This window comes from Carassius gibelio, chromosome B7, assembly GCF_023724105.1.
Source record: "Carassius gibelio isolate Cgi1373 ecotype wild population from Czech Republic chromosome B7, carGib1.2-hapl.c, whole genome shotgun sequence".
In the NCBI taxonomy this organism is placed as follows: domain Eukaryota; kingdom Metazoa; phylum Chordata; class Actinopteri; order Cypriniformes; family Cyprinidae; genus Carassius; species Carassius gibelio.
The window spans coordinates 29472075-29484774 of record NC_068402.1 but is presented as its reverse complement, the minus strand read 5'-3'; the positions used below and the strand labels follow the sequence as shown (position 1 = coordinate 29484774).

General features: G+C 38.5%; 2 protein-coding genes across 4 annotated transcripts in view; both read left to right on the top strand.

Moving 5' to 3' along the window:
- Window positions 1-12700, top strand: part of LOC127961382 (regulator of G-protein signaling 20) — a 315518-nt gene that overhangs the window by 169560 nt on the left and 133258 nt on the right. The window lies entirely within an intron of this gene.
- LOC127961386 (uncharacterized) lies at window positions 7558-11930 on the top strand. Its single transcript, XM_052560476.1, has 3 exons — window positions 7558-7661; window positions 8228-8682; window positions 10136-11930. Exons 2-3 carry the CDS (start codon window positions 8241-8243, stop codon window positions 11761-11763), a joined length of 2070 nt encoding a protein of 689 aa, XP_052416436.1. The 5' UTR covers window positions 7558-7661; window positions 8228-8240; the 3' UTR covers window positions 11764-11930.

The window sequence follows — 12700 nt, the reverse complement described above, 5'->3', positions numbered from 1 at the left end:
AGGAAGCTCAACTCGCTCCCGAACTTGCCCCCCCTTCCCTTTCCTGCCCCAAGCACCACTGAACTATGACCCCCCCAGATCCCTCCCCTCCCCACTAATATACGATGACATGCACCAGTCACTTTGTGCAGCTTTGGTCTGCTCACTACCTCATTCTCCATGGAACTGACGTTATTCCACTACCTCATCAGTCAGTTTAATAATATAACTGCTCTTGAGCCCTTTGCCACTTTAAAGGCAAATACTCCTTCCGGTTTGTCACAAGTTTCGGAAAGTTTTTTTCGAGTATGGGTCTGTGTGACGTTAAATGGAGCGGAATTTCCTTATATGGGTCCTAAGGGCACTTCAGCCGGAAGAGCGCGCGCTCCCGTATAGCACAGCACTGAGAGCAGAGACATTCACTGATTAGAGCGAGAGCGTCGTGAAATGTCACAAAAGAAGTGTGTTTTTGGTTGCGAGGGCAAGACAACCCTGCACAGATTACAGAGCATTGACGGAGTTGTGCAAGTGTTTTTGTTTGTTCCCTGCATTTCGAAGATGCTTGTTTTACAAACAAGGCCCAGTTTGACGCCGGATTTGCGTATCGTTTATTTCTTAAGGATGATGCAATCCCATCGAAAAAGGGTCACGATCGTGTGTTGGAACCGCAGGCGGTGAGTAAAACTGCTTCAAATACAGGTATCTCTGTGTTGTTAACTTAGCTATCGGCGCGTAAGCACATCAAGTAAACCTTGTACACCTTTAAAGAAAAAGAAAAAGACGACATAAAGTGGAACTTAGTCATTTTCCAAAACCGCTAAGCAAATATATACAGTTTCAATACATACCACATAGAGATGTCCTGCTGTAGTCATTGCTGCTGCTGCTCTCGTTCAGTTTCAGCCTCTGGATCTGATTCTGGATCATAAATAACGGCTGAATCTGACTGCCATGGTTTGTTTTGGATGATGTTTTTTTCCTCACGGTAATGTCATGTTATTTTCCTCACGATAATGTCACAACTTCCAAACGCTCTCAACGCAAAAGCCTACTCACGCTCGTGATTCTTTAGCTCCGCCCACACGTCACGCCTCCAGACACTCGTGTTTTTCCGGAAAAAAATCAGCACAGACTATTTTACTCTTATAAATATAATAAAACTAAAGACTTTTTGGAGATATGAAGGATGCAGTACTACTCTATAGGTACTCAAGATTAACAGGAGATTGAGTGAAAACGAGCATTTCACCCCCCCCCCCCCCCCCTTAATCAGACTTAATAAGCTTTTGTTTTTGCACTAAATAATCTTTTATCTGCACTGTTGTTCACTTCATTGATTTGCACTCTATCTGCCTTTTGCCTTGCGCTGCTTTATTTAACTTTTATTTTTAAATTTATTATGTCTTTTTTTTTTTTTTTTTTTTTTACATTCCCTTATTGTATAGTTGTATCTACTACATTTTATATTTTGATCTAGATTTTTAGGCTTTAATGTTAATGTTATCTGTGTGCACCGGGGGTCTGAGAGTAACGCAATTTCGAGGGAATTTGGTGGGTTTACGCGTGGCCCGAGCTCTCATCAGTGTTGCCCTGGAAACAGAGCAGACACACCTGCATCTGCTCATTAGTGGCTGAGCTGTCACACCGGCTGCGGCAGTGCGCAGTGCGGCCCATCAGAAATGGGCTTTATAAGCAGCGTCGTCGAACGCAGAGGTGAGAGATGTCTCCAAAAGACTCAGCTAACAATTCTCTGTGTTTCCCCTCCAGACAGCAGCGTGTGACCGCCAGCCCACTAAGGACACGGACCCGCACTAGAGCTGAAGATCTTTGCCCGGACCCGATGGGACCCGACGGGACCCGACGGGTTCGGTCGGGTTCGAGCTTAATTTATATCATCTTATGCGGGCTCGGGCTAGCGCTCCGGTTTGCGAGGTAAACGAGCGGTCATGTGACGTGTTTCGATTAGCGCGAGAAAGATGCGAAAATGAATGCTGAGCAGGTGTAATGGAGGCTTGCCTCTGGTGATTACGTTTTGGTTGCACCAGCAGGCACCAGCAACTAAAGCAAACTCTGAGCGAGGTGTGGAAAAGTTTTGACCGTGTTTATAATGAGAATGAGTGAATAATGACGCACCATCAGTGAGCGCAGGAACGCGCTGAAGACATCTACAGTGGATTCAATCATTTTCCTCCACAAAAACATGTAGACCTAGCCTAATCTCTGTGAGTAAAGGTTTTTCAAATGATAACTAAATATTCATTGAGTCTTAAATGCATAATGTTGACAGAGTATTTACGCTAATGTTGGCATTATTCTTTTATAAAATAAAGCAAATCCAGCGGAGCCTTTATCTTAATTTCGTTATTGCCAAATACCCATCCTAATTTAAAATTTATCTTAATTTTTTTTTTTTTTTAATGACTCGTTTTTATTGGTGCGTTGGTCTCATTATAGGTTAAATGAGCCCATATGTCTAGAATGCGGAGATGTTACAGAGGACTTATTTTATTTCTTTATTCCAACTTCCAAGTGGTCTAGTCTACGTTAGTTATGAGTAAATTGTTAAAACATGAATAAATTTCTCATTGTTGACAAAAGGCAAAAGAGCTGTGTTCGTGCGCACATTTAAATAATGTCGGGCTGTAAACGGGTTCGGGCTTTAAAAAAGCTGTCAATCAAAATGTACCTGTCGGGCTCGGGTCCTGTCGGGCCTAACTTTTAAGGCCCGATTACAGCTCTAACCCGCACTGCGCACCGAAGGAGGAAGAGAAGGCTGAGCACTGAGCACTGGAAACCTTTCACGTTGGCTATTTTTCCCTACACCACCTCAATAAAATCCACCCTTCGGGGAACTTACCTTGATCCTCATGTCGTGTGCTTCTTCACCCCGTCACAACGTATACATGCATATACGCATATATAACTTGTTTGGAACCATTTATTTGTCATCTGAATATTGATTTTAAGTAGGGGGGAAATATATTTAAATCAGATTTTGACTCACCAATTTGTTGAACCACAGACAACGTCAGAGGCATCTTACCTGGGGTAAGGAGAAGAACTGGACTGTTGCCCAGTGGTCCAAAGTCCTCTTCAGATGAGAGCAAGTTTTATATTTCATTTGGAGACCAAGTTACTAGAGTCAGGAGGAAGGTTGGAGAAGATAACCCAAGTTGCTTGAAGTCCAGTGTTAAGTTTCCACAGTATGTGATGATTTGGGGTGCAATGTCATCTGCTGGTGTTGGTCCATTGTGTTTTTTGAAAACCAAAGTCACTGCACCCATTTACCAAGAAATTTTGGAGCACGTCATGCTTCCTTCTGCTGACCAGCTTTTTGAAGATGCTGATTTCATTTTCCAGCAGGATTTGACAGTTGGTTAAATGAGAATGTTGTTGGTGTGCATGACTGGCCAGCAAAATCACCAGACCTGAACCCCATAGCGAATCTTTTTGAGGCAGTAATTAAAGCAAAATGAGCCCCTACCAAGTATTGAATAAATGTACAGTAAATTATAATACTTTCCAAAAGAATGGTGTTTTTTTTTGTTAAAGGTTAGCCAAAATCATCACCATTAAAAGAACCAAAGACTTAAACTACTTCAGTCTGTGTGCATTGAATTTATTTAATACACAAGGTTCACAATTTGAGTTGAATTACTGAAATGAACTTTTCCACGACATTCTAATTTATCGAGATCCACCTGTATAAGCCTCTGAAGTCACTCACGATCTCCTTCAAAGGCTTCCCAACCATCAAAATAGAAAAGGCTTTAATTGCACATACAATACCACTAGACATGAACAGACAATGGTCAAGCTTAGTGTAAACCTGTTCATGTTGGAAAATTTATATTGAAATTTCTTTCATAATTTGAAAATTATGAATTCTAATGGGAAAAGCCTACAAACAAAACAAACATGAGATATTTCTGCTAACTCAAATGCACTTTTATTGTTACACTCCTGCAGAAAAATTATTTAATAATTATCATTGTGCAATACCACCTCATCACTAAACCATGGTTCTTTCTTGTTATGTAACTGCTTTATCTGGGAATATATATTCCAATACAAGTAAAGTTTTGATAACAAATATGCTTTTAAATGGCTGATATTGTTAACTACGAAAGCTTAAATAATTCAGATGTAGCACGGCCCATTCCACTAATATTGACACACTTGTCAATTTTCAAAATATTCCCATAAATCCAACTTTTAATCAAAATATAAAAATAACATTTGTATACAATATTCCTAAAGGGACTATGTATTCGGTATTCAGTAAACCATTTTTATTTTTATTTTAATGTGCACTTTGGATCATTGTCTAACCTCAGGCAAGTTTCAGCTTTCTAGCAGATGCAGTCAGGTGTTTAATATCGGCTGCTACAAGGCACATGTCAGCGGGTGGCATCGGGTGCCACTGAGTCTGGACAGTGTCTGAATTCACTCACGTCATTCCATCCACTCACTGCTTACACTAATATTGGGAAAGGGATGAGCAACTGACGATTGGCAGTAACTTAATAGGCCTACAGGCAGCTGGACTATAAATACACTGATGATAAATTTTAAAACATTCAAAATGTGAGTCATGATGAAACGATTGCTTTCAGTTTAGTTTTCCAGCCAATCACAGAATTAACAGAGAACTATAATAATTGTGATAATGTGGGAAACAGATCATTTTACCTATGTTTGGTTTTTCTGGAAACTAAATCTGTAATGAAAGAATTTAATTTATTAAATTGCCATTACATTACTGCACACAAACGAGATGAAAAGTATATATATACAAAGCCCCTTTCACACTGCCATTCCGGCAAATCCAGGGGTAAAGTGTTCCTGTATAAGGGGCTTAATTGTTCCCTGGTCGCTAGATTTGGCACTTTCACACTGCCAGCGATGACCCGGTATATGTGCGTGCTTTCACACACAACCCTTGAAGATCCCGTAACGACACGTGACATCATCAGCGCGTGACGTGTAATGTACGAGTCGACAACGCTTGGCACGTTATAGTTTAACTGAAGCAAGCAAACGTTCTCGGCGTCAGCGCAGAAAGTGAGGAACTAACTGATCTCTGCTTCATTACAGTTTGCACATATGTTTTCGTCGCGAATGTTGATCTTCCTTCAAAACAGCCGGTAAAAGAGTCGCGCGATAACGCGCGTCATCACTTCGATACGGAATTAGATCTGGCTTTTGTTCACACAGAGCTCGTTCCGGATCGATTACCGCAATGTTACTAGGTCCCCGACCCGGGTTCAATTCGGTAATCAATTCCGGGACGTGGTTGCTTTCACACAGAAGGCGACCAGGCAATGTTAGGGGAATATTGCGGGTCCGACGTGCAGTGTGAAAGGGGCTCAAGTGAGACCAGAGTTGCTCTCAAGTTTATTGTCAACAAACTTTTTTTTTTAACCTATTTTAGGACAGAAGCTTATGCACTTACGTTTTAATTTTTTATTTGTGGTACATTTAATTACATTAATTACACACTAATTTCCCTCAATAAAATAATAATTGTGTGTAATTGTGTGAGTGTGGATTAGAAGTCTACTAAACAAGACACAAATGTAACCACAGAAAACAACTTGAGTTGTTTTTTAACACTTTTATATGGTTTTCCACAACAAATTCCTGTACCTGTTTCATCTGCCTGTTACACAATGTTTTGAATTGTTGAGGTTTAGGGTTGGGTTGTGGATGGGTGCTTAAAAATATCTGAATCTGACGTATAGAACAAGCAAAACAATAAGAAACTATTAAAATTGATTAAGTGCCCTGTGCACTTATAAGTTATGCTAAAGCAGTGCCCAGAGTGTTAAAAACCAACGGCAAATGGAATGGGGCATCATGCACTCATTATTTCTGAGTCAGGTGGGGGTGGGGGGTTGTCATGTGACACACAGCAGCTACAACAGCACTTATGTTTTATGTATTTTTTTCATTTTTATTCCAAACATTTCCAAATGCATTAACTGAATTATTATCACAAAATATCTTGATTCTCACCTTTATAGAATATGTTGATCTATAATGGCCATTGGGCAAAGTAACTCAATAGTGTAATCTATTTATAGGCCTATGCATAAAAAAACGTGTTTGTTTAAACATAGGTGTCATGCCATAACATATTTTTAATAGGACTGAGCTTATATTTAATGTTAATGTAACACTGAAGGTTAATGTAAATAAAAACATTGCATGTTAGACTTTTAATCACAACACTTTGGCAGTGGTGTATAAAGTATGAAAGCCAGTACAGATAGTATTTAACAAAATAAAGATTTAGACAAATATCATATAAAATCTTACAGAGTAACTTGTCTAACTTCCAAGAAGCAGTTTCCTTGGAAAGGGCAAAATACTTACAAACTACAATAGCATATTTAGATGAAACTGACCTGAACTTGAAACCCTGAACAGTAGTTTTGCTTCTCTGCTCCACCTGCGCGCCGCTTCCACAGTCCACTCCATTCTCTCTGTGTCGTATCAAGAGATATTTGCATCCACACAAAACCAGTGAAACCGACTGAAAATGATGTAGTATACATGCCAGATCAGCATACGCATCCAAAATGTGGCATATTCCATCCGCGTTAGGCTATAGGAATTCCGTTTTTATGACTGGATTGAACCAGACTGTGTTTTCCGCATCACACAAATTATATGTCTCAGAGTAGGCTAGTCAGTGCAATTTAGGAAAGAAATCAATTAAATCTGTATGTGGATGTGTTCATAGACCACTGATTTGTCAAACATGCCTGCAGTCTGTGTTCTTCTGACTCCTGACTATTTTGTAGTAAGTAATTAATATGATTCAGGGAAATGTATCAGAGTTAAAGTACACATTTTAATTAGGAAATGTAGTGGAGTAAAAGTAAATGTTGGCTGAAATATTAAAACTAAAGTAAAGCATACTCCCAAAAAATACTTAAGTACTGTAACAAATTATTTTTACTTCGTTACATTACACCACTGCACTTTCGTTGCACAGAAAGAGAATAGAGAACATTTACATTATCAAATAACATTTTCACTAACAATCTATTTCGAGCACTCTCAAAAACAAAAACGAGATTATGATGAGAGAATTCATGAGAAAGAGGTCATTAGCGAGCAAATGAAGAAAACATTACAAACATTTTATCTAAGCGATGACTCATCTGAACACCTCTGATTGATCATTGCCTTCATAAGCTCAACAGCATCGTATTCGTGTGTGATTGGTTATAATGCAGAGCTGTAAAAAGGCCTCTGGCTCAGCGCTAGCGAGGGGAAGGCAGATTTGAATTTAGCATCTGATATGACGTGCTGAATGTTCTAATCACATAGTTGTGACCATGTTAAATTTAGTAAACATTAATTGGCTATTTTTTGTCTTTTGGGAGCTGCATTCAAAATCCACTTGGCTCAAAAATCTGAGGGGGGCACATGCTCCCCCTGACTTTGAATGCGCATTAGGCCTCTCCAAGGGGTCCTGACTAAGCTTATGTACTAAGAAAATGTTGGTCATATATGTTCACAGTGCTAGGTTGCCAGATGTGTTATTTTTAACTCACCCTTTTATGGAGCAAGCTTTCTACATGCTCTCTTTAAAAGCACCTACAGCTTGATCTATTCCATCAGACCATCCAAGAGTCTTGAACTTCTTGAGCATCTGACATTTGAAAAGGGTAAGGAAACTTTTTTTTTTTTTTTTTTTTTAATGAGAGTAGTTCATTTGAAGTGACGCTTTAAACAAAAGTGATTTGATTTTTATTTTTTTATTTTTTGCTCTCGTACAGTTCCAGTGCTTGATTAGTATTAATTACTTTGAATCATTTAACTAGCACAGCGTCTTGTCTCCAATATCAATCTGCATGATTTGTGTCAATCGCAAGTGATGTCACAAGTACAAGACATATGCAGGTGGTGATTGCAAGTAATTTCACTTGCAGAAGTGATGTGCGTGTACATGTCATCAGCCAGACTCTATTGGGGGCACTGCTCGTAGAAGACCACACAGAAAAGTCTTCACCATTGCAGCTTTCTCTACTCACTGAAGTTTTTGTATCTTCATAATCTGTTACATTAAGTATTTTCTTTCCATCCAGTAATGAACCTAGATAAACTATTTCATAAAAAGGGCCAAAAATATTCAGTCTAACAAAAGGCACTCGGATAAATGCTTCTAATTACAAAGTTGGATACTGCGATCGGATAATTATTTTCAATTGTTCTCATTGTTTTTTTTTATCAGGAAAAGGATAGCTATGAGTTCTGCAATTGCAAAATCTACTCAAAGCCTTACTACTGCTGAGGACATGAGGAATCAAACCAAACTTATAATGCAGCCTTATGCCAACTGGGAAGAGTACCTGACTCCAGCACCTCTATCCATAGCCATCCTAGGAGAGCTGGTATTCATCTCATCTTCAACAGATTTCTCTATCAATAAAAATCCCCCAAAAGATGGCTATAAATTCATCAAATACCCTGATTCTTTCCGTGCTTGCCTCATGCAAGTGTGTAACTCTGGTTGGTGGGCATTCAATGAGGCCCATACGAGCATGGATCAAATTCGCCTCCACACTGCCCAAGTTCCAGATTACATGAAAACAGCTGTTAAGATTCTGTTCCAAGACAACGACGAAGTCGTCAAAGCACATCTTCCTGATCAGCTAGACAATATCAGAGTCATTGCAGATCAGGGGCGTCGCTAGGCCCTTTTTAGGGGGGCTTCAGCCCCCCTAAACTTATGCCCAGCCCCCCTAAAAAATTATTTGATTAATTAATTAGTGATCGCTTCAGTCCCCTTTAAAAACTCATTTGAAACGGGGGAAAGCTGCATCAAGTTCCGGCTCCTCCCCTGATCTGAGTCTGCATGGATTCAGCGCGTTTTTCAATCCACAGGGGCGCCGAGCAGAGCGAACATCAGAGAGTACAAGGTGTGTGTGTGTGTGTGTGTGTGTGTGTGTTCTCGCATCCAATACCAATACGTCTTCGCTGCGTTCACCTTCAGACTTTATCACGGTGTGACAGTTGTTTTTTCTTCCAACAAAAATGAAGCGATTAACACCCATGAAAACATACTTTAGAAAACGATCATGATTTATTTTAATTTACTTTTCAAAATTCAAAACATATTATTGTGTATTTCGGCATTACATTGTGCAGCCATTCACAGAAATGATTAAAGACACACATCATTGTCTGAAAGCACTAAATGGCACAGAGAGAGAAACATCATGTGGAGTTATTTTGTTTTGTATTATTAAATATGATTTTGTATTAAGTAATAATGAATCATTAGTGTATAATGATACATATATTAGAGTAAGAGTAAAGGGATCTGTGATTTTTTTTTTTTTTTTAAGTAATTGATTTATAGAAGTGGCAAATTGATAATGGTGTTATTTTTAATAAATAGAAATAAATATAGAACAGATTAAACATATTGCCAATAGACAATTACATTAATACATGTTTTGTCTATATTCTTAATGAATATTAGCTGGTTAGTTAAATGATTTGAAATGAAATAAATTTCCAGGGGCTGACTTGATGTATAACCAACCGTATTGTTGATTATAAAGGCTAAAAAGCTAAAAATTAATAATAATAATAATAATAAAATATAATAATTTATTTTTCATTGTAGATGGATATACAACATTTTTTTGTCGTGCGGGAATAGGTCTGCAAATGAGCAACAGTCAGGTGAGAATAGAACAGACAGCCTCACACACACACACACAATACCACTGTATTCCCAAGATTCGTTGCAGTCATTGAACCCTTATGTTGTTTTAATTTTCACATACATTTCATAAGAAAAAGCTGTGGTATCATCAAAGGATAAACATGAATGTCCTAATACTGAATCAGGAAGTCTTTATTGTAAAAATCTACATTCCCAATTCAAAATTTTCCAGTGACTGGTCACATCTAAAAAACTGTATTAGTTTTTTTTTACAGTGTTGTATATGGCTCAGTCAGTACTCCTACTCCCATATATGAAATACAGGGAATACAATGGAATAGTGGATTGCAATAAGGTTAGTAGTATACAACCCTACCCTAATAGTCAAATAGAATTTTTTAATCATACCCTTATTGGGGGCTGAGCCCCCCTAAAATGAAAATCTTAGAATCGCCCCTGTTGCAGATGAATGTCTGAAGTTGTCTGATGCAACTGAAAAACGTTTCACTGAAGTCATTAAAATTATCCAAGAGCTACTAGAAGCATGTGTGAATGCAGAACACTTCTATGGGGAAGAGTTGGAAGCAATCAAGAAGAAAATAGAAGAGAGCAAACTGAGGGAGCAGTCAGCTCAAGAGACCAAGAAAAGGACTGAGAAGGCGATGAGTGCCGTGGAGAAAGAACTGGAACAGGCTCATGAGAGCTACAAGGCAGCTCTGGATTCTCTCCCTAATGGATGGGAAATGATTGGCATGGATTTTGTGGGAGGGATAACGGGAACCATTACAGGTGTGATTAGCGGAATTACATCTCTTATTAGTCAACCAATGAAATTGATTTCCTCTGCAATAACAGGATCAGAGTCAAATCAGCAAGGTGAAAAAGATATGGTAGCTGAAATAAACGTCTATAGTAAGTCTGCTGAAATTTTAAAGTGTGTCCAGAATATACAGCAACTAATGAATGTGAACACTGAGGACGATGACATTGCCTGGAAAAATCTGTATGATCAGAAGAGCAAAACTCCAAGAACAGATTTCATAGCAAAACAGATAGTAAGAATCAGTGACAATTTAAAGAAAATCCCTGACTGTCCAGCAAATGAACAAGCTCAGGAGTTATGCAAAAGGGGCATGGAAATATGCAACCAGCTTGCAAAATATGCACCAGATGGCAAATGTGACGAAGACAAAAGTACTCAAATAATACATGAGGTCTTGGATCTGAGCAAGTCAGCCCATATTTTTGATAGTAAAAGTAAAGCCATCACAAATACTCCTGCCATTTCTCCAACACCACCAATGATGCACAGAGCAGAAGACAAGTCAGAGAACACGAGTCCTTCTCAGAGGGCCACAGAGAATGCAAGATTTTCCATAGAGCAGACCCGAGCTCAGCTGAACAGTACAAGACAGACTTATGAAAAGTGTCTGGAGAACCTAGAGAACAACCAGAAGGAACTAACTGAAATCCTGGTCACTATGAGGAATTGTGAACTGAAAGAGATCGACTTCAAAACTACCATAGAGATGTTGATCAAAGGAATGGATGCCATGGGGAGAGTGAAGGAGCAGTGGGAGAAGATGGTTCACTTCTTTCAGATGGTTTCCAACATTGTGAAAACCAGCCTGAGTAAAACCCTCACAAACTTTATATCCACATCTGAGAAAACACAAGCCCTCAACTATGATGGAAAGCTCTTCTCAAAAGATCTGCTATATACTCAAGCCTTCCAAGCCACTAACATTGCTAGTCTGGTCCATATGATCTCTGCAACATACACAGATGTTTCCACCAAGTACCTGATGGATCGTATCAGTTCACTGGGCAAACTGATGGCCATGGATAAAAGTAAGCCTGAATTTGAGCATGAGCGAACACTGCTCCAGAACGGCTGTGATGAGGCACAAAAAGGCATCTTAAACCTTGTCTTGAAAAATAAATTGGAGTTTGACAGGAAGAGCACGGCAAGGCTAGACAGGATTGAACGAGAGCTGCTTGCCATTCTGCCTGCTGTTTCTCCCGAAAAAATCAAGAGAATTCAAGAGGACGTTCAAACTGGATTCAGTAAAGAAGAAGAATCATATTACTAAACGAATTAAATAAATCAGTTTTTACAATGTTGTCACAGATAATATTGAAATAGTTGAGAGTCAATATAGATTAATTATTGCTCAACTTACTGTATATGATAGGAGCCAACGTTAGTCTGTATAACTGTATAACAACATATTTTAATTAATAAAGCAGATCCACTGAAATAAACAACCAAACAAGAAATTTGTTGTCTGTATAAAAGCAGTGTTTGCAGTAGCATCTACATTAACCGAAAACAGCTGAACACCCTGCCTATTCAAAATATGCAGAAGCCTTTGAATGCAGGATTTATTCAAATCTTTTTCACACCTGGCTTGTTCGGAGTGTTTGAACGTGGCACTCTTTCTTCCATAGTTTGGTTTGTTTAGGCATACTGTATATGAACATGCAAACACACTCACATCCAAACCAAGATCCACACTAGATCACCTGAATGAAGTGGTCTCGGTCTGATTGAAACTGAAATGTCATTATGTAAAAAGAAAAGAAGCAATGTCTGATTCTGTGGGTTATTGAATACTATGTACTATTTAAAATTTTACACATAAACATTAATATATTAAGGGCCAAATTTACTAACAGGTTCGCCAGAGCAAACTGTCTTTTGGCATTAAAACAGTCCTGTCAGGATTTACTAAAGACATGACCTGAAGAATTAATGTTGAAAAGGCGTGGGCAGTTATTTTTGGAATGAGGGGAATGATTTATTTTTCTTGTTTAGTAAATCTGGTTCTTAATTTTCTTTACTTTTACTGAAGATATTTCAGAATAGCAACACCATGGATTCAAATGTAAAGATGTCCCTCAGTTAGGCTATGAAAATGAAATATGTCTGAAATGTACATCTAATTCATGGAATTACTAAATAATAGCATCATGAATTACAATACATATTAAAGAAAAACAACAATAATAATACTACAACGTGCCATT

Bases quoted from the DNA above. Each gene is read 5' to 3' on its own strand.
- LOC127961386 (XM_052560476.1), top strand. From the start codon at position 8,241: ATGAGTTCTGCAATTGCAAAATCTACTCAAAGCCTTACTACTGCTGAG. The intron at 8,683-10,135 runs GTCGCTAGGCCC...CCCCTGTTGCAG, and splicing joins AGTCATTGCAGATCAGGGGC to ATGAATGTCTGAAGTTGTCT.